Here is a 22,212-nt window from a genome sequence, read left to right as displayed (position 1 = left end):
CAGGATGGCTCCAGGAGGAGAGAGAGCTAGAGGGCTGAGTGCGGATGCCCATCCCATCTGGTAAATCATTCCTCAGCCCCTGGGAAGGGTGGAGATGAAAGGGAAGACACTGTAAGAAGCAGCAGTTTCTCCCTGTGGAAACTTTAAGAAGCTGCTTCCAATTCTAATACAGATCACAGCATCATCTGCCTGTGAATTCGGACAAGGTGAAGACCCAGACTTCTGTCCTAAACCTCTGCAGTTTCCTAGGTCCTTGGAGGAGACTGACTGTCAGCTTCTCAGGTTCCATTTGGTGATTGAATATGGCCAACCTCCTGCCCCTCAGTTCCCAAGTTTATGTGTTAAAACAGCATGGCAACTTCAATCACATTCGGGGGCAGGGGCGGGGGGAAGCAAGCAAAATGCTGCTCCTATGACAAAAGAACCTGATGTAGAAAATCACTCAAGGAACAGAAGGAAATGTCTCACAATTGCTTTAAGCTGTATAACAGTAGGAACCTGGGTCCATTTTAAAACAAGACCTCAAAGATGAGAAGGTAAGATTAGCAAACCTAAAGAAACAAGTTGAGGACTGTGGCAATTAATTAGAGGGTTTGACAGGTATCTGCTCCCTCTCATGCCACCTCCAAGAGAGAAGTACACTTTCCTACACGCTGATGGCTGAGGTGTAGTTGCTAGCCCCATGCCTTTGCTTTGGCCAATGGACGGTGGCAGATGTGAGGCAACCTGAGGTTTGAAATTGTGCTAACACAGTTGGGCTCGGTCAAGAGTCGTCGGACAACTTGCGACTGAACAACTGAGGCGCCTGTGCCTTTTCCTCTGGGTTAGTACCCTGGGATGTCCACTGGTGCCCACAGTATGAGAGACAAAGGGGAACAGAAGCAGCCTCACCAACCTTCACACCTGCAGCTCTAAGCTGTGAACATGACAGGCCGTGGTTGCCTGTCAATCAGCAGTAGCTAAGAACATCGCATGCAACACAGACACTGGAAATAGCAAGGACCAGAAGAGACTTGGCTGGAAAATGACTTTACTGACGTGTGGTAATCAGCAAATGCAGGTAGAAATGACAAGGATTAAAGTAAAAAGAAGCTAACAGATGTGAAGCACAAACGCATGATTGGCATCCTTGAAAGAGAACTAGAATTCAATAAAAAATGTCCCTGAAACGGGAAAGGTAAGTCTGTGTGATTTTTTTTTTTTTTTTTTAAAGCCGAGTCCTTACAAGCACTTACAGCGTCGATTCTGGCCTCTATCATGAAAAGCAAGGACTATGAAAACTGAGGAAACTGAGGCTCCGAGCTAGGATGGGACCTTAAAGACTATGGATCTAAAGTTTAGGAGAACCTAGACTTAGAACCTATACTTATGTTAGAGGATAATTGTGCAGTAGCTGCAACAGTAAAGACATGGGCTGGGCGAAGGCCTAGAAGTGGGACTGAAGTCAGCCTGAAGCTCAAAGAAGGAAGGCGTCGAGAAAGATCGCGGCGGGACAAAAGCTCCTCGCCGGGGTTGGAGCCAAAACCCTAGCTGGATTCCTCGGGAAACCACCCTGGAGCCAAAGTAATAATGTGATTGGAGGAGACAGACTAGCAAGTGGATGTCCAAAGGGGGCGAGGGGATAGAGAAATCCTGGAGCAGGGATTGCCTGCGGACTTCGGAACGGAGTCGCAGAGAAACGCCGCCAGAGTGTGCAGCGGGGCCTGCGCGTCGGGTGGCCCGGGTTTACTCGGGGAGAGACCGTTGGCACAGACCCGCGCGAGCGCTTTTGCGGCGGAGCTGCTCCGGCTGGGCGTGGCCCGCCGCGGCCGGCACGGCGCGCACGCGCACTGCGGGGCCCGGGCGCGCGGCCTCCGCACACCTGCGCACCGCGTCGCCGCCGGGAGGGCGGGGCCTCCTGCGTGCCCCCGAACCAGGGGGATTGTGGGATAGTGGCGGACGGAGCCGGGCGGCGGAGGCCCTGAAGCCGACGGCAGAGGCCCGGGACTCGCCGCTTTGGGGAAGGGGGCGGTGGAGGAAGTGGGGCTCGGCTTCCGTCAGCCGTTGCTCAGCACTGCGGCCTGTTGGGACCGCGGAGTAGGACGCCTTTCCTGACCGGCCCTTGCTTTCCCGCAGGGCGCCGGGCCGGGTAGACCGGGGCGACTTCCCAGCTGAGGGCCTACGCGGGCCTCGCGACCCCACCAGCCTCCCTCAGCCACCTCGCCCGCGGGCCCCGGACCCCCGTCCCTCCGGCGCTGAGCTCCAAAACGCTGGAACTCGTCGCGCGAGGGCCCCCCTAGGCCCGAGACGCGTGCGCGAGCCCCGGCGCCAGCGCGCGCCCCCGCCGCCGCCCCCCGCCCCCACATACCGGGTCCCTGATCGGGGCCGGAGCCGCCGGTGGCGGGGCGGGGGGGGCGCCCCGATGAGCCCGGAGTGCGAGGAGCCGCCGCCCCCCCGCGCAGGTAAGCGGGCGGCCCGGGACCCTCCCCGCCCCCGAGGACACCGCCCGGGCACCCTCGAGTCTCCTCGCCCCTTCTCCTTCGGACCCTTCCCCTCGTCCATGAGGGCTCCCAGCCCTGGTGCCTCCCCCGCGGCCCCTCGATTCTCTTAGTTTCTCCTCCTCAGCCTCTCGTCTCCTAGTCTCTCCCCTCAGGCTACTCCGTCTCCCCTCGGCCCACCAAGACTCCAGGTGTCTCTCCGTCAGCCCTCCAAGTCTTTTAGTCTCTCCCCTCAGCCCCCCGAGTCTCCTAGTCTCTCCCCGCTCCGACCCCAAGTCTCTTAGTCTTTCCCCCTCAGACCCCCGAGCCTGTTAGTCTCTCTTCCCCTCAGCCCTCCAAGTCGCCCCCCTCAGATCCCTCAAGTCTCCCAGTCTCTCTCCCTCAGCCTCTCAAGTCTCCATGTCTCTCCCTCTCAGATCCCAAGTCTCTTCAGTCTCTCCCCCTCGGCCTCTCAAGACTCCAGATCTCTCCCCTTAGCCCCCAAGTCTCTTAGTCTCTGTTCTCAGACCCCAAGTCTCCCCCCTCAGGCCCCTCACGTCTCCCAGCCTCGCCCCCTCAGCTCCCCAGTTTTCCTAGTCCCTCCCCTCAGCCCCCCAGGTCTCTTGGTCTCTTCCTCAGCCCCCAGATCCCCTAGGCTCCCGCCTCCAGCCCCGCTTCCTTCCCCTCTCAGTCCATACCCCTGCCTCAGTGTCTCTTTCCCACCTTCCCTCCCGCTCCTGACTCCCACCCTCGCCTCCTTTGATTCTGCAGGCTTCCCCTCTGGTTTCTCAGTCTCCCCTCTCCGACCCCTGGGGCTCCCCCTTCTCTCTGCTCCTCCCACCCTGGCCCTCTCGGGGCCCCTTCCCCGGCCACCCTTGGCTTTCCTCTCCCTGCCTCACCCCCTCCTCCCGAGGCGTGCCTGGGAGATCCATGGCCTTGGACTGGCACCCTGGGGCTCAGGAGACTCGAGGAGCGGGGCTGCCCCCTCACCCTGCCTGGGGTGCGGCCTCTCTGTCAGGTGAGGCCTGCTGAGGGCCGGCGGGGGCCTGGTGTGGGCGCGGAGGGAACAAAGGCCGAGGGGACAGTCACAATTGCTGGTGTGGTGAGGGGCTACCTCAGGGCAGTGTGGGTGCCACTGCAGAGCAACCGGGGAGACTGGCTCCGCGGGTGGCTTTTTCTGTCGAGGAAGGACGAGTAGGAGTTGACAGATGGAAAGTGGGAAGAAGGGCCTTCCGGGTGGAAGGAACAGCACATGCAGATACGTGAAGGTGGGAACCCAGCCCCGCAGGCTGCAGGAGAGAGGGGCGGAACGCCTTGGTGGGGCTGCTCACCGGGCCCTCGAACGTGGCGGCTAGGGTCTGTCTTGCTCGGTGATTTACACACTCGGACATCCGTGCTGAGGACACAGACGTTAGTTACCGGTCACACGAAAGGCAGGATGTTTCTGGAAGGAAGATGTGTTGTCAGGTGTGGGGCGGGCTTCAGAGTTGAAAAGAAACTTCCGTGGGGTGTAGAGAGGGTGGTTCTGGGGATTCTGTGTGCCGTTTGTAGAAGTCCGCAGCACAGGAAGTGCTCCAGGGTCAGCAGCTTTTAGGTCATACCTCCGTTTGGGACTGTTGCCTGGGTTCTCAGCCGGGGTGGGCGATGGTGTCCCCAGGGGACCTTCACAAAGCGCAGCGGACCTGGTTTCAGTTGTTACAGCTCAGGATGCTACTGACAGGTGGCGGGTGAGAGCCGGGGTGCTGTGGGGCCTCCTCCAGGGCAGAGGACAGCCCAGTTCAGTGTGCTCGAGAGCGACGGACAAGCCCGGCTTTCCTGCTCGGGTGTTAGGTACAGTGTGGCTTACCTGCTCTTTTGCTACCGTGAGCGCTGTGTGTTGAGTTGTGTACTTCGATTTCCTTTTGTGTTTTTGGTAGTTAGTGTCTTGGGGCTACCTACTGTTTCTCTCCAGTAGGGGAGAATCTGCTGGTCTCCACCCACCCACCCAATGTTTTTTTTCCAGGATCCACGGCCAAGTGACTGCAGCAGGTCACTGGTCTCTTTACAGGACTTTAACTCCAGAAGTAGCTCTAGCCAGGCGGCCTTGCCTTAGACTCGGTCCTGGGAATTCGGCATCCTGCTGTGGGAGGCAGTGCCTGAACAGGCAGGTCCTGTCACTGAGCACTCCGAGGCCATCACAGTGTGACCACGGAAGCCGTGGAAGTGTGGAGCAGGCCTCTCACGCAGTCAGGGGAGGCTTCCTGGAGGAAGTGGTGTCTGTGCTGAAGCCTGAAGGACCCAGGAGGACCTAGCTAGTCAGGCTCAAAGAGCTGGAGGGAAGGCAGAGGGAGCAGCCGAGCCAGGGCAGAGCGAGGGCGCAGACGAGCAGTCAGGTGTGGCAGGAGTGTTGAGCGCCATGCGGGTTGCCGCAAGAGATGAGGTGAGAGAGGCCCGGACGCCTTGGTGGAGATGCCTGCCTTCCCCGCCTCCCTGGCTCCTGCAGGGTCCCCGGGCAGGTGCAGGCCTGGGGGTGGGGACACACTCCTTTCCAGGCTGAATCAGGGTGTCACGAGAACACCAGTTTTGTGGATCTTCCCAGGGGCAGGGCAGTCTTCGCGAGGTGTCTCAGAAGAGACCGGGGCTCAGTGGAGTCGGGTGCCTGCTCTGAGGCCACAGAGCCTAGCGAGGCAGGATGGGAATGCAGGCCTTCCTGACTTTGAATCTCCCTGTAACACTCAGTCCAGCCCCCTGTTCCCCACGGGCCGTTTCAGAATCTCTTCACTGCTCTTTTCCCCTTTCAACCCCTGACTGATCCAGGAGGTGCCCCTGATGGCGAGCTTTGGGGCCCCTCCGCGTCCTCAGCTGCTATCCCATTCTCTTAGGTTTCTGATTGTTCCAATTCCTGTGTAGGAGCAGAGCCGCCACCACCCCCCAGCTTTCCCGAGTCCCTGGGAAAGTCCCAGCCCGTGGTTGCATGAGGCCTTGGCCCGGTCCCTCTCCTTCTCTGGCCTCTGTGGCCCCTACTTCCACGTGGGTGTCCCGCGGCTTACTTTGCCGAGTCTCTGGTGGGTCCTGATGTTACCATGGTCCCCTTCCTGGAATTGGAAGTCCCCCACCCCCATTTCACATTTGGCTGAGAGCTGATGGATTGCGGGGAGTTAGAGGGCGATGGTCTCACTGTCCTCTGACCTGTGGGACCTGTGAAGGCTGGGGACTGGCCAGCCAGCAGCGGGGTCTCCATGCCTGGCCGGCACCTCATTAGGGGCCTGTGGCCTGTGGTGGCTGAGGGCAGCAGCGGGTCCAGGATGGCCTCTCTGCGGGCTGGAGTTCCTCCTGAGCCTCAGGGCATTTCAGGGGGCCACCCCAGGGCCCTCCCAGCGACCTCTTCAGGCTGGGTCTCCACTTCCGGGTGCATGGGGCTGGGGCGGGCGAGAAAGGGGCGGCACGTAAAGGACCGGCCCTGGGCTCCCAGGCAGGCAGGCTGTGTGTGGATGGACCGTGGCAGCCGTGGGGGCGCTCGGTGGGGGCTGCAGCTGGGCTCTCACTGAGCCCGCGCCAGGCGGGGGCTGCTGGCTCCCGAGAGGGGCCGCTGGTGTCCAAGGCCTGAGAAGCACACAGCGAAGCCGGAAACCCTGGGCGATGGTGCGGACTGGCGCAGAGAGAGGTAGTTTTCTTTCTTAATGGCTTCCTTTCTCATTTACAGTTTCCCCTTCTTCCGTTTGCAGCCAGAGTCATGGTTTTCAAACGGTCGCTAAAAGCCAGTGGTATTCACTTCCGTTTTCTTGAAGTTTGCTAAAAGTTGCAAAGCATGGGGGTGGCAGGGTGTGGGGCACCCACCAGAGTATTTGAGTGAGCTCAGCCACCCAGGCCAATGGGCCATCTTCCTCAGGGCTTCTGTTTTTAGCCCTGTCTCCCTGGGTAGTGGCTGCCCTTTCCCTCCTGCTCAGAAGTGTCTGGCCTTCAGCCTGGCCCCGGGGACACCTGCTGAAGGAGACCTGCCCTGTCAGGACCACAGGCCTGACCCTGCTGTTCTCAGAATGCGCCCCTTCCTGGCTGCTGGGCCCTGTCTCATCGACGACGAAACAAGGCATGGTATGCCACATCACCGTTGAGAGAGAGAGGAGGAGGCCTCTGCTGTCAGCGTCCTGGGCCTCCGGGAAGTTGACAGTCAGGGCCTGAGGCGAGGGTGCACTGAGCGTGTGGCGGGGGAAGTGTTTTTCTCTTTGGGGTGTTTTCTTTACTCCGTGCCTCCGGCATCTGCATCTTGTCCTGTGTAGAGCTTGAGAACTGACTTTGGGAGGGAAGGGTACTGACCACCCCTCAGCTGCATCTGATCCTTGCAGCCTCCTCTGAGTTTCGGAGGAGGACCTGAGGTTCTGAGAGTTTAAGGGACCGCCTGGTTTCTGAAGTCCCTGGAGTCCATACCCCACTCGCCCCCCAGCCCAGGCCAGCTTTGGGAGGGAAGTCCTGCCTGTGGTCCAGGGCGGGTGGCAGGGTTGGCGGGGGAGGGATGTAGCCTGTGCCATCTGTGCAGGAGCTTTGGGCACGGTCAGTGGGCTTCAGCCCCACGGCTGTCCTGCAGCCTGGAGACGCCTGTGGGCCCCCTGTGCCTCAGCTGTCAGACGGGAACAAGAGCAGTGCTATCCCTGGTCATCTTGTCGAGGGACACAGTGCTGTACGGGTGCACAGGTTCTGTGCAGGCCTGTCCCCCATCTGAGGGGGCCTGCTTAGCTCGGGGACCCCGTGGGTAGTGAGGGTGGGGGGCGCCTGGGCATGGGCCCATGGCTGTGCCTTCCCGCCACGGCCCTGGCGGCTTGTCAGCTCCAGGCTTCTTGGACGCAAAGCAGGTCAAGGCCTGGCCCTCTCTCGGCAGCCTCAGGCAGCTTTGGTTCTGTTTGTTTTGTAACAAGTTGTGTATTTATTGGTTGCGCTGGGTCTTTGTTGCCGCGTGGGCCTTCTCCAGCTGCAGCAAGCTGGGCTCCTCTCCTAGCAGTGACGGGCTGCTGGCTGCGGCCCCTCGTTGAGGAGCACAGGCTCCAGGTGAGCAGGCTCCGGTAGTTTGGGGCTCACGGCTCCGGAGGGCAGGTGCAGCGGCTCTGCAGTATGTGGGATCTAGTTCCCTGACCAACGATCGAACCCGTTTCCCCTGCATTGGCAGTTAGATTCCTGCCCACTGTGCCACCAGGGAAGCCCTGGTTTTCTTTGTTTTTGCCGATAGGTGTGTGTGTGTGAGTGTGTGGGAGATATAATTTATGTAATGTGATATATGACATCCATTTAACATACACGATTCAATATCTAGTCTATTCACAGTTGTGCAACCAACAGTCACCACCATAGATTTTTTAAAGTGAGTTATAGTATCAAATAAAATTGTATACAACTGATTTTAGAACTTTTTTTAAAAAAGTTGTCTCCCTCCATCCTTGTCATGTCCCCCAGCTTCTGAAAAACACTAATCCCAATTCTGTGTCTACGGATTTGCCTTTTCTGGATGTTTCATTTAAATGGAAGTATGCGATATGTGGGCCCTTCCCTGGTGGCTCAGGGAATCTGCCTGCCAGTGCAGGAGACACGGGTTCAGTCCCTGGGTTGGGAAGATTCCCTGGAGAAGGAAATGGCAACCCACTCCAGTATTTCTGCCTGGAGAATCCCATGGACAGAGGAGCCTGGTGGGCTACAGTCCCTGGGGTCACAGTATAGTCAGACACGACAGTGAGTGCCCACACACACATTCGACGTGTGGTCTTTGGTGACTGGCATCGTTCATGCCACCGGGATGACCTTTTGACCTCTCTGGTCTTCTTTTGTCCTGACAAAAATCTATGATTAGAAAGAGGTGGTGTTCTCACCGGTGGGTGTGCCTCGTCCCTTGGGCCCGGAGAGTGGCTGTCCCATGCAGTGGTTCTGGCCCCACGAGCACCCAACTCAGGAAACCAACCGTCCAGGCCTGCCATCTCTCCAAGAAAAGAAGGTGGGCCTGGTGCCCAGGCAGAAGTGGGGATGGCCCTCGTGCACTTGCCCGTTCGGAGTGCTGCCCGCCTGCCTTCGGGAGCAGTGTCCCCACTCTGACACAGGGCCCTGCATTCAGTCCATGGAGCAACCCACTCTCCTTCTCCCCTCCCCAGCCGGCCAGCAGTCCCCCACCCCATGCCACCTGGGCTGGTTTAAGGGGGCCTGTGGGTGTGGCTGGGGGCGTCCGCGTGGGAGTAGTCCCCTCTACTGCTGCCCTGACAGGTCCGTCAGCCTCCCGCCTCTGGAGCAGGGTCCCGTCCTTCAGTCCCCGTTTCCGAGCTCGTGTCCCCACGCGGTGCTGTCCAGGGTGGTCATGGCCGCCAGGCAGGATGGTTCTGTGCTTTGTCCACAGCCCGTGGGGGACATGCGCGGTGCCTGCTCTACAGGTCTGCAAGGCTACGGCTCTATACCCAGCCCCTCCCCGGCCTCAGAGATGACTGCTGAACCGGTGCCTCACTGGAGCTTAGCGTGGCGCTGAGCCCTGCGGGCCGGGGGAGGGCTGGGCCGGAGCACACTCGCTGGCTCTGTTAGCTTTCGTTGGGGTGGCGGGGCTCCCCTGTACTCTGAAAAGGGACCTCCTGGGGCTCGGGCACCGCTCTATAGTTCAGCGGCCCTCAGACCCTGGTGCACCTCGGGTGCCTCCCTGTACAGTGGGGCTGGTTGTGGGACTCAGTTGAGGTGATGCTGCGCAGCTCACGTGGTTTGCCAGCCGTGTGTGTCTGCGTGTTGTGCACGTGGCACTGCCATTCTCGCACCCGAGGCCTAGGGCTAGGGCAGCGACGGCACACAGGGCACTGCTCGGGCGCTTCCAGCTGGGACGAGACACACCCCGACGTGGCAGTCTTGGGGCAATGTGTGAGGAGCCAGGCCAGAGCTCGCTGGGGGTCAGGGCTGTCCAGGGGCCGTGGCCTGGGCTCGGCCCACACAAGTCGTTGGTCAAGGGGAGGCGGGTGTGAGAGCCCGGGGTGGACTCAGGCAGGACTGGGTGGGGGTGCCCGGGGGGCCTTCTTGGGGCCTTCCGGAGTACCACGAGCTAGGTGCGCAGGCCTGTGTTTCAGAAAAGCGTCCTGGGGGTGGGGTGCAGGCTGGGGGCGAGTCCCAAGTGCTGGCGGCCAGGGCCTGTGGGCTCTCAGGTGCCCCACGTCCCCCCCTCCCCTCTCTGGGGCCTGTGTCTGCGCTGTCTCGTGAGGTCACAGCCTTTCTGCTCCACCAGCAGGCGGCCAGGGCTTAGGAACCAGTCGAGTCCCACAGGATCACTGCACGTCTGGGGCCACTTTTTCCCCATCACTGAGAGGTCATCCTGGGGGCCGGGGGGAGACGCGTGAGGCTCCTGAGGAGGCTGGATGGGAGAGCCGGGTCCTGGCAGCCTCCTGGGGGAGCTGACGTTTGGAAGGCAGGCGCCTATGCTCAGTTCTGCCCTGGGCTGCTGCCCGTCGGGTGGGCGAGCTCTCCTCAGCTGCGATGGTGCCAGCAGGGCCGTCCTGGTCTCTGGGTCTGTCTGCAGCAGCCTTGGCCTCGGGTGGTCTTCAGGAGGCGGGTGACAACGTGAGCGCTGGGCAGTGCCAGCGTGGTGCTCAGGGGCTCAGCTGACCTGGGTGTGGTTGTCTGCCATTCTGTGGGGTGATCAGAGCCCTCCCAAGGGCCGCAGGCACAGCCCCAGTGTCTGGGGGGGACGGCTGGACAGAGTGGCCTGGGAGCTGGCGGCCAGCTCAGGGCAGCTGTGTACCCGGGGGTCGAGGCTGGGGGTGGTAGGAATCCCCAGAGGGGCAGCCAGGTCTGCTCATCGGGGGGCTTGGACCCTCCAGGCACCTAGCGTGTGCTCCACACGAGATGCTCCTGAGGCCAGTCCCGGATGGACGGGCCACAGCTGCCAGTTGTCCTGCGGAGCTGCTTCCCTGTCTGGTGCCAGTGGGCCCCGTCAGTGGCTATTCTGGGGGCCACGGCGCTCTCCCCTCCAACTTTTCCTTGTCCTGTCCTGGCACCGGGTACAGGGGTTGGGGTGTATGTGTGTATGTACAGCCTGGAGATTGTGTGGGTGTGTGTGTACAGCCTGGGGAGTGTGTGTGCGTGCGCGCGTGCAGCCTGGAAACACTGCAGACCTTCCTCTCCCCCGCCTGGAGATTTTGGGTGTCATGGGACACTTAGTTTGTTGAGCAGATACAGGTTGAAGCGAACCTGGGGCCAGAGGTTCCAGAATCAGCCCGGGTGCAACCCAGATGAGGGGACTGTGGACAGGCCTGGGGCGGCTCTGTGCACTGGGCTGGGGCCTTGCCGCGGGCCCCATGTGCGGTCTTCCCCGGCGCTGGGCAGTGGGCAGCAAGTCTCCCGGAGTGGCCTGGCAGGCTGGGGAGTGGACGGGGCGGGCGGGCGGGCCCTCTGTGACAGCACTGCCTGCAGGGCGCCATGTTTTGGAAGTTTGACCTGCACACGAGCTCGCACCTCGACACGCTGCTGGAGCGGGAGGACCTGAGTCTGCCCGAGCTGCTGGACGAGGAGGACGTGCTGCAGGAGTGCAAGGTCGTCAACCGCAAGCTACTGGACTTCCTGCTGCGGCCGCTGCACCTGCAGGCCATGGTGGCCTGGGTCACCCAGGAGCCACCAGCCAGCGGCGAGGAGCGGCTGCGCTACAAGTGAGGCCCTGACTTGCTGTGGACCTTTTTGGCCCCGTTTCTGCAGGACTTGCCAGACCTCTCCCGACAGAGGGGTGGGAGGAGGCCCCCGGGACCCTCCCCCAGCAGTGAGGGGCGCGGGGCGTCTCGGTGCCCCACCCCGCCCCGCGCCACCCCACTTTATCTCCTGGTGGTTATTCACTTGGACTTCTGTTCTTGTCTCGGAACACGGGAGCGTGAGGACTGTCCCTCAGCCCCCAGTGCCAGGGTGGTGCCTGGCCCTGAGGGTGTGGCTGTGCCCCCCCTACCAGAGGGGGTGCCAGGAAGGGAGGGGGGCGGGCAGGCGCTGTGGAAGGCACCTGTGTGCCCTGGTCTCTGCTGCCCCTCTCCAGCCATGCCTCGCCGGTCCCAGACAGGCCTCCTGGTTCCCCGGGTGGCTCTCTGCCTGGCCTCTCACACTGACGCTCGCATCGGGCCTCACAGGGCCTGCCTCTGTCCCTGGAGGCCTCAAGCCAGATGGGCAGTGGGTGACTCCTGCTCAGTTTGCCCTGTGTGCAGTGGGGGCTCAGTGCAGTGGTGCCAGCCTCAGGGGGGCCCCCAGTGTGCACCTGTCCGTCACTGCCCCCTCGTGTGTCTTCTCCCTCCTCGGCTTTGCTCACTTGGCTGTGTCCCCTGTCCACCAGCTTGAATGTGTCCCACACCTCGGTTCTGACTCCTGTTCCCACCTGGCCCTGTACCGGGTCCTGTGCTCCCCATCCTGCCCCGAGGAACTCACTTGCCAGGCAGGGCCTGACAGCTCGCAAGGCAGAGCTGAGCAGGCTGGGGTCCCTGGGGCCTGGGTGGCGCCCTAGGCAGGCAGCCCTCCCATCTGGTGAAAGGTCCTCGGGGCCGGGGGTTCATCCTGGAGGGTTGGGGTAGGGGACAGTGTTAGCAGGGGTTGGATCCAGGTTTAGGGGGCCCGACGCTATCTTGGGGGCAGGGGAACTGGCATGGACCAGGACTGGGGGACGGGGCAGCCGCGTCCCCACCGCCCCCTCCACAACAATTCTGGGTTGATAGGTACCCCAGCGTGGCCTGCGAGATCCTGACGTCGGATGTGCCCCAGATCAACGATGCACTGGGCGCGGACGAGTCCCTGCTGCACCGCCTCTACGGCTTCTTGCAGAGTAGCGGCAGCCTCAACCCGCTGCTGGCCAGCTTCTTCAGCAAGGTCATGGGCGTCCTCATCAACCGCAAGACTGACCAGGTGCCGGGGCTGCAGGCAGGGCGGGCGAGCGCGGCCGGTGGGCCAGGGCCCTGCGCTCACCTGCACCCTGCGCCCTCAGCTCGTGTCCTTCCTGAGGAAGAGGGACGACTTTGTCGGCCTGCTGCTGCAGCACATCGGCACCTCGGCCATCATGGACCTGCTGCTGCGCCTCCTCACCTGCGTCGAGCGGCCGCAGCTGAGGCGTGACGTGGTCAACGTGCGTGCGGGGCGGCCGGGCTGGGGGCGGGGTGGCGGGGGCGGGGGCGGGGGCGGGTCCCGGGGCGCGGAGCCCCACCCTCTCGTCCCTCCACAGTGGCTCAACGAGGAGAAGATCGTCCAGAGGCTCATCGAGCAGATCCACCCGTCGAAGGACGACAATGTGAGTGCCGCCGCCCGCCTGCTTCGGCCCCGTACCCCCTTCAATGAGCGATGAGAAAAGGGAGCCTTCGGAGCTGTGGGCAGGCGGCTCCTGCTGTGAACAGGCGAGGGTTACGCCTCTGGACCACTCCTGAGGGGGCTCTAAAGATGGGCCTCCGACCTGGCCCTCAGTGTCGCCCTTCCCAGGGCCCTGCTCCTCCCCTCTGCTGCTCGCTCTGGGGCCTGGCGCCTCTTCCCCTCTCCTGTGCCTGGGGCAGCCCTGCTCTTCCTTCAGAGATAATGTCAGGGACCCCACGTCTGCCTTCCTGGCCCTCCTGGCCTCCTGGCTGTCAGAGCAGAGGTCCACACACATGGGTCATCACCCCAGGCACTCAGCCAGGGCCAGGTCTGGGGCAGTGAGGACCACCCTACCTTCATGGCAAGGGACAAGGGGCGTCTGCTGGCAGCCAGGTGGCAGGGCACGGTGCGGGGCTCTGAGGTGCGGCGATGGCCCAGGGGGGGGTCTGGGGTCTGTGTGCTGTGCTCTGGCAGCCGCCTGCTGGGTTGAACTCAGCGCTCTGCTCATGCTTCTCTCAGTTTATCTCGCAGCGATTTATCACACACTGTGAGGCTCACCCAGTGAAAACACAGAACCGGGGCGTTTAGTGCACACACAGGCTTGTGTAGCCTTCGTGATGCCGGTTTTAGAGTGCTCTTCATTGCCCCGCAGAGGAGACCCAGTCCCATTAGCTGTCGCTCCCTGTTGCCCACGTGGGGGCTCGGCCCCCGCAGACACGTGTCTGCTTTCTGTCCCACTTTGCCGCTCCCGCTGGTGTCCTGTAGGTGCAGCGTGTGCCGCATGCTCGCCCGTGACTGGCCCCTGGCCTTAGCACCAGGTTGCTGTGTTCATCCCAGCTGTAGCGTGTTCAGTGCTTCGTCCTTTTCCAAGGCCGAGCAGTGTTTCAGTGTATGGACGGACCTCGGTGGTCTGTCCAGGCTCGAGTTGGTGCATGCCCGGGTCCCTGCACCCCTTGGCCACTAGCTGTAGATGGCGTGTGTGGGGTTTGTGGCGGGTTCTCCTTTTCCAGGAAGTCTTTGGTTTCCCTTTCTCTGGGCCGTCTCTCCTTCCCAGTGTCTGTGTTCTCTCCCTCCCACGTGTTGCCCTGGGTCTGTGCGGCCCTGTGTCCTCGAGGGCGGGTGCTCCCCTCCAGCGCGTGGGGCTTGCTGACGCCAGGGTGGGCCGGGGTCCTCAGCCCTCCCTTCCTCCCCAGCAACATTCCAACGCGTCCCAGTCTCTGTGTGACATCATCCGCCTGAGCCGGGAGCAGATGATCCAAGTGCAGGACAGCCCGGAGCCCGACCAGCTGCTGGCCACCCTGGAGAAGTGGGTTGTGGGGTCGCCCAGGTACGGGTGGGGGGAGCTGTTCCGGGCCCTCCTCCCTGAACCCCCGCGCCTGCCCCAGGCAGGAGACCATCGAGCAGCTCCTGAGCAACATGCTGGAAGGGGAGCGGAGCCCATCGGTCCTCGTGAGCGGAATCCAGGTGCTGCTGACGCTGCTGGAGCCCAGGAGGCCCAGGTGAGTGCCCCAGGCTCCCTCCCCAGTGTGTGCACCCGTACACGTGTGCACAGGCTGCCTGCGCGGTTCACACTGCCCCCCACCATGCCTGCTGCAGGTCCGAGTCCGTGACCGTGAACAACTTCTTCAGCAGCGTGGATGGGCAACTGGAGCTCCTGGCCCAGGCGACCCTGGACGGCGCCGTGTCCAGTGCGGGGGCCCTGCATGCCCTGCGCCCGCGTCTTGGCTGCTTCCACCAGCTCCTGCTGGAGCCGCCTGAGGTGGGCAGGGGGTTTGGGGGAAGGGGGGGCGGCCCTGGGGTCAGGGCAGAGCTGGGGCAGGAACCGAGCCCCACCCTCCACCTGCAGCTGGAGCCGCTGCGCACGACATGGGGCAGCCTGGCCCCACCCCTGGGCAACACACGGTTGCATGTGGTCAAGCTGCTGGCCAGCGCCCTGAGCGCCAACGATGCTGCCCTGACCCAGGAGCTCCTGGCCCTGGATGTGCCCAACACCATGCTGGTACTGGGGGCAAAGGGCGGGGGCGGGGGGCGGGGTGACGCTGCGGGAGCCGCTCAGAACCAGGTGTGCCCTCACCCCCAGGACCTCTTCTTCCACTACGTGTTCAACAACTTCTTGCATGCCCAAGTGGAGCTGTGTGTGAGCACGATGCTGAGCTCCGGGCCGCCTGCCGACAGCAGCTCAGACGTGCCCGCCGAGAACCCTGTCGTGAAACACGTGAGCGGGGCTCCCGCATCCGGATCCCCCTTGGTCTCTGGGGGGCTCTGCTCTGGGTCTCCCCCTGCCTGTCATGTGCAACCAGGCCGTGCAGGGGCGGAGTCTTGGTCTCTTCTCGAGGTCCAGTCTTGGAAAACAGACGGTGTCATGCGAGGGTGGGGACTGGTGGAGTGGTGACCTCAGGGGCAGTGGGTGTCCAGGGGGACCAGGAAGGGTTCTCCCAGGGTGATGGCCCCCGCACTCCTGGAGGTGCCTTCCTGGGTGTGGGCCAGGCCTCAGGGCGAAGCTGGAGTGGAGGCAGGCGCAGTGGCTCTGGCGCTTGCTGTGCAGGCCGAGTGGGCCCCGAACTAGTGAGCAGGGGGGTAGGGCCGTGCTCACACCCACTGCACGCCGCCCCACCCCCACAGCTGCTGCAGCGGTGCCGCCTGGTGGAGCGCATCCTGACCTCCTGGGAGGAGAACGACCGCGTGCAGTGAGCAGGGGGTCCTGGGAGGGGGCGGGGGCAGCGGCAGGGGGCTGGGCGGCCCGAGTCCATCCCTGGCTTCCCTCTCTGCAGGTCCGCAGGGGGCCCTCGGAAAGGCTACATGGGCCACTTGACGAGCGTGGCCAACGCCCTGGTGCAGAACTCGGAGAAGGGGCCCAATGCAGAGCAGCTGCAGCAGCTTCTGAAGGGTGAGGGCGGGGCGAGCCTTGGGGGAGGTCAGGGCGGGCGGGGCTTCAGTCCTCACGTCGCACCGCCCCTTCCGGCAGAGCTGCCGCAGGAGCAGCGGGAGCGCTGGGAGGTCTTCGTGTCGGGCCCCCTGGCGGAGACCAACAAGAAGAACACGGTAGACCTGGTGAGTCTCCTGCGCCGGTCCTCCTCTTCCCGGCCCGGCCCGGCCTGGCCCCGCCCCCGCCCCCGCCCCGCAGCCCCAACCTGGCCCTCCCGGGCCTTCCCGGGGACCCAAGGCACTGAGCCCTGCCCGCCCCTGCCCGCCCCTGACCAGGTGAACACGCAGCAGCTGCACTCCTCCAGCGATGATGAGGACGACAGGCTCAAGGAGTTCAGCTTCCCGGAGGAGGCGGTGCTGCAGCAGGTGCGGACAGGGAGCGCAGGGGAGGGAGGCTGTGAGCAGGCCTTCGCTGACTGCCGCCCCCCCGCAGGCCTTCATGGACTTCCAGATGCAGCGCATGACCTCAGCCTTCATCGACCACTTTGGCTTCAATGACGAGGAGTTCGGGGAGCAGGAGGAGAGTGTGAAGTGAGTGTGCGAGGGGCCCAGAGGTCAGCGAGGCAGCACGCGCCTGCGTGGTGCGCTCTGTACCCCCCCCCCCCCCCCCCCCCCCCGGCGTGCGCCTGGCATCCCCGTGCCTACCCGCTCAGGTCGGGCTCAGCGTGCGAGCTGCCGGCCTCTCACTCTCTTCCCTGGGCAGGAGTGGTGTGGGTGTCATGGGACACGGGGCTGGCTACACGCCCTCGCAGACTCAGAACTCATCTGCCTCTCTCCCCTTCGGAGGCCTCGGCCGACCGGGGAGGGTGCTTTTTAGTGACCAGTTCTGAGTCTCCCTATGTGTTGTACCGCACGTCGACATCGGTTGCTCTGATATTGCCCTGGAACCTTTTTCTTGATTATCCGAATTTTTCGCCACGGACATTGATTGTCTTAACCGAGAAAAAGTTAAAAGTTCCGGTGTTCTGTCGGTTTCACGAGCAGCCTTGTGATGGCCGTGGGTGGACAGGGAAGGGCAGGCACCTGGGATCTGGGGGGGAGTAGGGTGGCCACCCATGGCCTCGAACTGGGCTCTGGGGCCGTGCGCAGTGACCGGCGCGGCTAGTGTGCAGGAGCAGATGCGCCTGGGAGGAGCAGAAGCCACAGGGTGTGCCAGAAGGGTTTTCCCAGTCGTTTCTCCTTCTGGCTGCACGGGGGCTGGTCCCTGGCCCCACCTGTCGTCACGGGCAGCGTGTTGGGCCCCTGTCGGGTGTTGCCCAGTTACCTGTGAGGACCACCTTCAGCTCGGGCTCAGGAACCTGTCTGCAGCCAGGGAGACAGGGCGCCAGCTGCCGTCTGTTGTGCCTCGAGGCAGACGGAGAGCCCCTGGGAGCAGAAGTGCAACCCGTGTCAGCTGTCGCTCTGTCTAGCCTGTGTGTGCTGGGAGGTCCCGGAGAAGACCCTGATCAAGGGGCTCAGTGAGTTGCCTGGGCACAGCCGGCTGTGCTTTTATGACGAAACTGTCACCTTTTCCATCAAGATAAATGCCAATGAGGTGAAAAGCTTTTAATGTTAGAAAAGAAGGCTAAAGCCCTGAAGCCTCCTGGAACAGAAAATATGTTTGCAAACTCAGGGCTGAAGGCGCTGCTCACCGGGCCTCCAGCCATGCCCGCGGCTGCTCCCTCCCCTGAGGGCGCTGGGAGGACCTGCCTTGGTGGGGATTGTGAGCCTGTCTGCCACATGCCAAGTCAGCCCGCAGGGGTTGTGAACGTGCTTCCTGGGTCGGATACAGTGGGCGACAAGCCTAGCAGCAGCCCCATCACAGGAGGGGCCGGGCCTCAGTGCAGACACGTGGTGCTCTTCCGCTCTGGCAAGCAGGACAAGCAGGGGCTGCTGGGAAGTTTCACACTGTGTGGGTCGGAGTGTACGTGGACAAAGCTCTTCTCACGGTGTGTCAGCACTGAAAGCGTGTGGATCCGAGTCCTGCATCCAGGAGCGGCGCTGCAGTGCGGCTTTCTGGAGGAGAGGGCCGAGCAGAGATGGGTGTGGACGCTTCAGAAAGGCCGGGGGTGCGAGGTGGTGATGGGCACAGCACTGCCCGTGATCCCTGGGCTCCCTGGCCCCGACCTGGGTCCTGCCTCGGGACCTGTGTGCCTCGAGTGTCTCACTCAGGTTATGATCTCAAAGCCTGAAAGCCTAGCCTGCCCAGCGAGGCTCTGTGTCCTTTATTTTATGAAGAGGAAACAAGGTGCAGGAGTCTTAGGTCTCCGTGTGGGGCCTCGCGTGACGGGACACACAGGCAGGGCGACTCGCCCTGCAGACGAACCGCCGACGGGGGTGCTGCCAGGGGTGACTGCGGTTCACAGGCAGCCCTAGCAGCAGGCGTGTCTGCGGGAGCCAGGCCCAGGAGAGAGGGTCCCTCACTGCCTCTGCCTCTCCCGCAGCGCGCCTTTTGACAAGACGGCCAGCATCACCTTCTCACTGAGCGCAGACGACGACAATGTGAGCTCCCTGACCACTGCTGGGGGCGGGGGTTCGCTGAGGGCAGGCGGCTGCCTCACCCTCCCACCCTGCCCCCGCAGCCCAACGCCAACCTGCTGGAGATCTGCTACAAGGACCGCATCCAGCAGTTTGACGACGACGAGGAGGACGAGGAGGAGGGCCAGGGCTCTGGGGAGTCTGACGGGGAGGATGGTGCCTGGCAGGGCGGCCAGCTGGCCAGGGCGGGCCGCCTGGGCCAGCCCACGGGTGTGCGGTGAGTTCCCCCACTCCCCCCCCTCCCCTCCTTCAGGTTCCCCAGCACAGCCGGGCTGCAGGGCCTGCAGGCAAAACAAGGGGAGTGAAGTGCGTGTACGATGGGGGCGCTTTCAGTGTTGAGGGATAGAAACCAGTTCAGGTTCGAAAGGAGCAACCACTTCTGGAGGCAGGAGCAGGTCCTCTGGGCTTGGTCCAGGTGTCAGTGGGGCCGTCAGGAGGCGGTTCTTTGGGCATGGCGTGGTCCAGTGGGGGCATCAGCGGCGGTCCTTCAGGCCCAGCGTGGCCCAGTGGGGCCGTGGTCTGCCCGCCCCCGCCCTCTACTCTGCTCTCCCCTGCGGCAGCTCTCTCGCACATGTTCTTGCTGAAAGGGCAGTGGGGTGTCCCGTCAGCTCCCTCCCGTCACGCCAGTGAAGGGGGACTTGGCGATTGTCCTCGCTCACAGTCTGGCTGCAGGTCTGTGAGCCATGTCCAGCCCTTTGTGCGAGCAGTGGCTGGCACAGGAGCACTGACTGCATGCTCTTGGGCAGCACGGACTTGCCGGCGTGAACACCAGCTCAGGGCTTGACCCCTGTGACATGTGACCAGCACAGGGACAAGGAGACAGGTCGTGGGTGTCAGCCGCATGGACCTTCCTCTATGGCACCCAGAGGGGAGAGTGCAGCCCTCCCCGGGCCCCTGCTGGCCACCCGCTGCTCTCCGAGGGTGACGCTCCTCTGACCCTTGCCCTTTGGGTTTTTGCCTCTTTATCCCATGGGTGAGGCCCGTCCCTTGGATGGGTGTGGTTGTCACTTGCCACCCATGTCACTTGCCACCCATGTCACTTGCCATGTGCTGGGTGTGCTCTGTGTGACTGCCAGGTTGCTTTGCACTTACACGTGTCATTGCCGAATCCAAGGTCGTGATTCATCCCTGTGGTTTTCTTGGTAACATCGATTCTTAACGTTTAGGTTTTTGACCTGTTGTGAGCTAGTTTTTTAGGTGTGTGAGCTGGGGTCCAGCTTCATTCTTAGGTGTGGAAATGCTCGTGTCCCAGCTCACCGGTTGAAGAGACTCCCTGCTGGATGGTGTGTGCACCTTTGTCAGAAGTTCTTGGCTGTTTGTGCAAGCATTTATTTTTGGCCTGTCTCTCCTGGCCCATTGGTCTGTACATCTATGCCAGGCCCTCCCCCTTTGATTGCATCATACTGAATTCTGAAATTCAGTATTGAAAATGTGAGTATCCAATTTGTTCTGTTTAAAATTGTGTTGATCATTCCGGGTTCAGTTCCTTGAAATTCCGGGTGATTGTTAATTTCAGTAGAGAAAGCCACCTGAGGTTCTGAGAGGGATTGCCTTGAATTTATAGGTCAGCTGGAGAGTGTTGCCATTTTAACAGTATTTTGTCTTTCAGTCCATGAAGTTGAGCTGTCTTTATGTTTGTTTAGGTCTTAGTTACTTCTGACAGTGACTTGCAGTTTTCAGAGTGTTAAGTTTTATAGTGCTTTTGTTAAATTTATTCCTAAGCAATACATTTAAATCTGTTCTTAAACATTTTTGATGCAACCCTGAGAGAAATGTTTTCCTCCAGAGTTGTTTTGAAGTGGTCATAGGTGTGTAAAAATACGAGCACACTGGCACATTGAGCCTAGCAGCGCTGGCTTGTTCTGGCAGTTTGAGGGGCTCGTTGGCTTCCTGCACACGTGCCGCGCTTGCTGCGGTCAGAGACAGTTTTGTTCCCGCCTCTCCAAGTGGGAAGAGAGAGCCCCTGCATCACGCCCTGGTCTTGGGGGCCTCGGGGCTCGCTGTTGAGTGTGGCTTGTAGGCTCTGGAGACACCATCCCCAGTGTCCCGGGTCAGGAGGCTCCCTGCACCCTTTCTTGGAGCATCTGGCTCGTGTGCACTGTGTGGACCGTGGGGCAGCGTCTTCGGAGCCTCTGGGTTTCTTCGTGGTTCCCTGGTGGACACGGTGTCGAGTCTCATGTCTGTCGGCACTCGGCCATTAGGTTTGGGGCCCAGGAGACTGCAGTGAGGGAAGTCCAGCGAGGCTGCAGGTGGAGCAAGTGTGTGGGGTCAGCCTTCCCTGGGGACAGGTGGTGAGGGGCCCGTTCCCGCCAGGGCTGGGTGGGGCTTGTGCCGCCCCCCGCAGGGGGAGCACTCTCCCTGGGCGTCTTCCCACTGCCCAGCGCCCCCCGCCCTGCCCCTTGGATGCACCACGATGCTGGGGGCGGCGCTGACGGCAGGTGCCCCGTGGAGCAGGAGCCGCGGCAGCACGGACAGCGAGGAGGAGGAGGAGGAGGAGGACGAGGACGAGGACAGCCGGCCCCGTGGCGGGCCCGGGCCCCCCTGCTGCCCCAGCGCCGGTCGCCAGCCTCCAGGTGCACGAGCGCGCGGCGTGGGCGCGAGCGCGACCCTGCTGTCTGCCTCTGCGCTCACAGCCTCCTGCCCCCAGGCCCCAGCTGGACAGCTGCCTTTGACCCAGTGCCTACGGACGGCCTGGACGGCCCCCAGGACTGCAGGGACAAGGAGCCCCGTGGGGAGCGTCCAGACCTCCCGGCCCCGAGCCCGGCTGGCCCTGCGGCCCCCAGCACCCTGCAGCTCAGGTGAGGCCCGAAGCAGGGCCGGGGGCCTGGGGCGCCAGCGCCCAGCCCCCAGCCCAGCCACCCCTCGGGCTCCTCCTCTTGCTTCCTAGGTTTCAGGATCCTGCCCCCCACTCCGCACCTCAGGAAGCCACAGATGGCAGCAAAGCAGCGGAGCCCGCGGGTGAGCCGCCCCGCCTCAGCCCCGAGACCCGGCCTGCCCACCCCACCCTCAGCTCCCGTGCCTGGCCTGCCCGCCCCGCCCTGCCACCCCACCCTCAGCCCCGGTGCCCGGCCTGTCCACCCACCCTGAGGAGGGCACTGGTGTTCGGCTTCCTGAGTTTCACTGCGGGCCTGTCTCTGCACAGCCCCCTGCCAGGCCTTGCTCAGCGTCGGGGACCTCCAGGCTGGCCTCAGAGGGACACGCTCTGCCCCCAGCTCCTTGGACAGGTGCCGACTCCTGTGGGGGGGCCTAGAAAGCAAGTCTCTGGGGAGGCAGGGAGCTGGTCACCCCCCATCCCCACTTGCAGGGCCCTGGAACACAGAGCTCCCGCTCAGCCCTGGGGTGGGAGGGCTCAGTCGATTCAGAGAGGGCGGGGGGTGTGCGCTGACCTCCCTGGGATGTGAGGGCGTCTGTGATGGTAACCCCGTGGTCCCCCTGCAGTGCAACCAGAGACCCTGCTACCTCTGTCCCGGCCCCCGGGGCCCACCAGCCCCCCCAGACCCCAGAGGGGGAGAAGAGCCCAGAGTCCTCGGGGCTTCCCCAAAGCCAGAGGTAAGCACAGTGTGGCGGCAAGGGCAGCCGGTGTTCCGAGGGGGTGCTGACTGCACACTCATCCTCTCCCCATAGTGCCCTGGCCCTCCAGCCACTCCCTATGCCCAATGGCTCTGCCCCCAGAGGCCCAGCGGCCCCAGGCTCCCAGTGAGTGTGGGCGCTGGAGACGGAGGCGGGCGGGGCCGGGGGTGGGCGGGCCCTGGACGGAGGCGGGCGCGGCCGGATGGGGCAGGGCTGGCACTGGTTTCCGCTCTTCACACGGTCTTCTCACTTCCAAGGTGACTGCCTGGTTCGGTGGTGGCGGCCACACGCTCCGTGCTCCGCGTGGACCCTGTCCGGGTGAGGGCCGGGCAGGTGCCACAAAGGCCCTGTCTCCCATCACCCATCCTGCCCCACCCACGTCCCCACTGGAGTCCAGGAGGCCAGCGCCCGGGAGACAGCCCCCACCCCCCATTGCACTGAGGAAAGAGATTACGGAGTT

General features: G+C 62.8%; 1 protein-coding gene across 9 annotated transcripts; it reads left to right on the top strand.

Annotated features, from left to right (window-relative positions):
- The first annotated feature begins 1,918 nt into the window (after positions 1 to 1,918).
- Positions 1,919 to 22,149, top strand: PPP6R1 (protein phosphatase 6 regulatory subunit 1). 9 transcript variants are annotated; one of them, XM_055410559.2, is made up of 24 exons: positions 1,919 to 2,441; positions 10,848 to 11,080; positions 12,119 to 12,305; positions 12,385 to 12,522; positions 12,619 to 12,684; positions 13,934 to 14,046; positions 14,126 to 14,239; positions 14,337 to 14,499; positions 14,587 to 14,739; positions 14,821 to 14,955; positions 15,363 to 15,427; positions 15,512 to 15,627; positions 15,706 to 15,791; positions 15,942 to 16,031; positions 16,099 to 16,196; positions 18,089 to 18,146; positions 18,227 to 18,399; positions 20,637 to 20,755; positions 20,830 to 20,980; positions 21,070 to 21,140; positions 21,325 to 21,406; positions 21,621 to 21,731; positions 21,807 to 21,878; positions 22,010 to 22,149. In XM_055410559.2, the coding sequence occupies exons 2-24, from the start codon at positions 10,854 to 10,856 to the stop codon at positions 22,011 to 22,013; spliced, it is 2,592 nt and encodes an 863-aa protein (XP_055266534.1). In that variant the 5' UTR covers positions 1,919 to 2,441; positions 10,848 to 10,853; the 3' UTR covers positions 22,014 to 22,149. The 9 variants fall into 9 exon arrangements, with proteins under 9 accessions (XP_055266534.1, XP_088686446.1, XP_055266535.1 ...); XM_055410560.2 differs by lacking the exon at positions 1,919 to 2,441 and adding an exon at positions 2,505 to 3,474; XM_088830318.1 differs by lacking the exon at positions 1,919 to 2,441 and adding an exon at positions 3,982 to 4,286.
- The last annotated feature ends 63 nt before the right edge of the window (positions 22,150 to 22,212 follow it).

The sequence above is a fragment of the Moschus berezovskii genome, chromosome 22 (genome assembly GCF_049115385.1).
Source record: "Moschus berezovskii isolate FMDL1 chromosome 22, NW_MosBer_1.0, whole genome shotgun sequence".
NCBI classification, from domain to species: domain Eukaryota; kingdom Metazoa; phylum Chordata; class Mammalia; order Artiodactyla; family Moschidae; genus Moschus; species Moschus berezovskii.
Note: the sequence above shows the minus strand (reverse complement) of the source record. Positions and strands in the feature narration are given on the sequence as shown.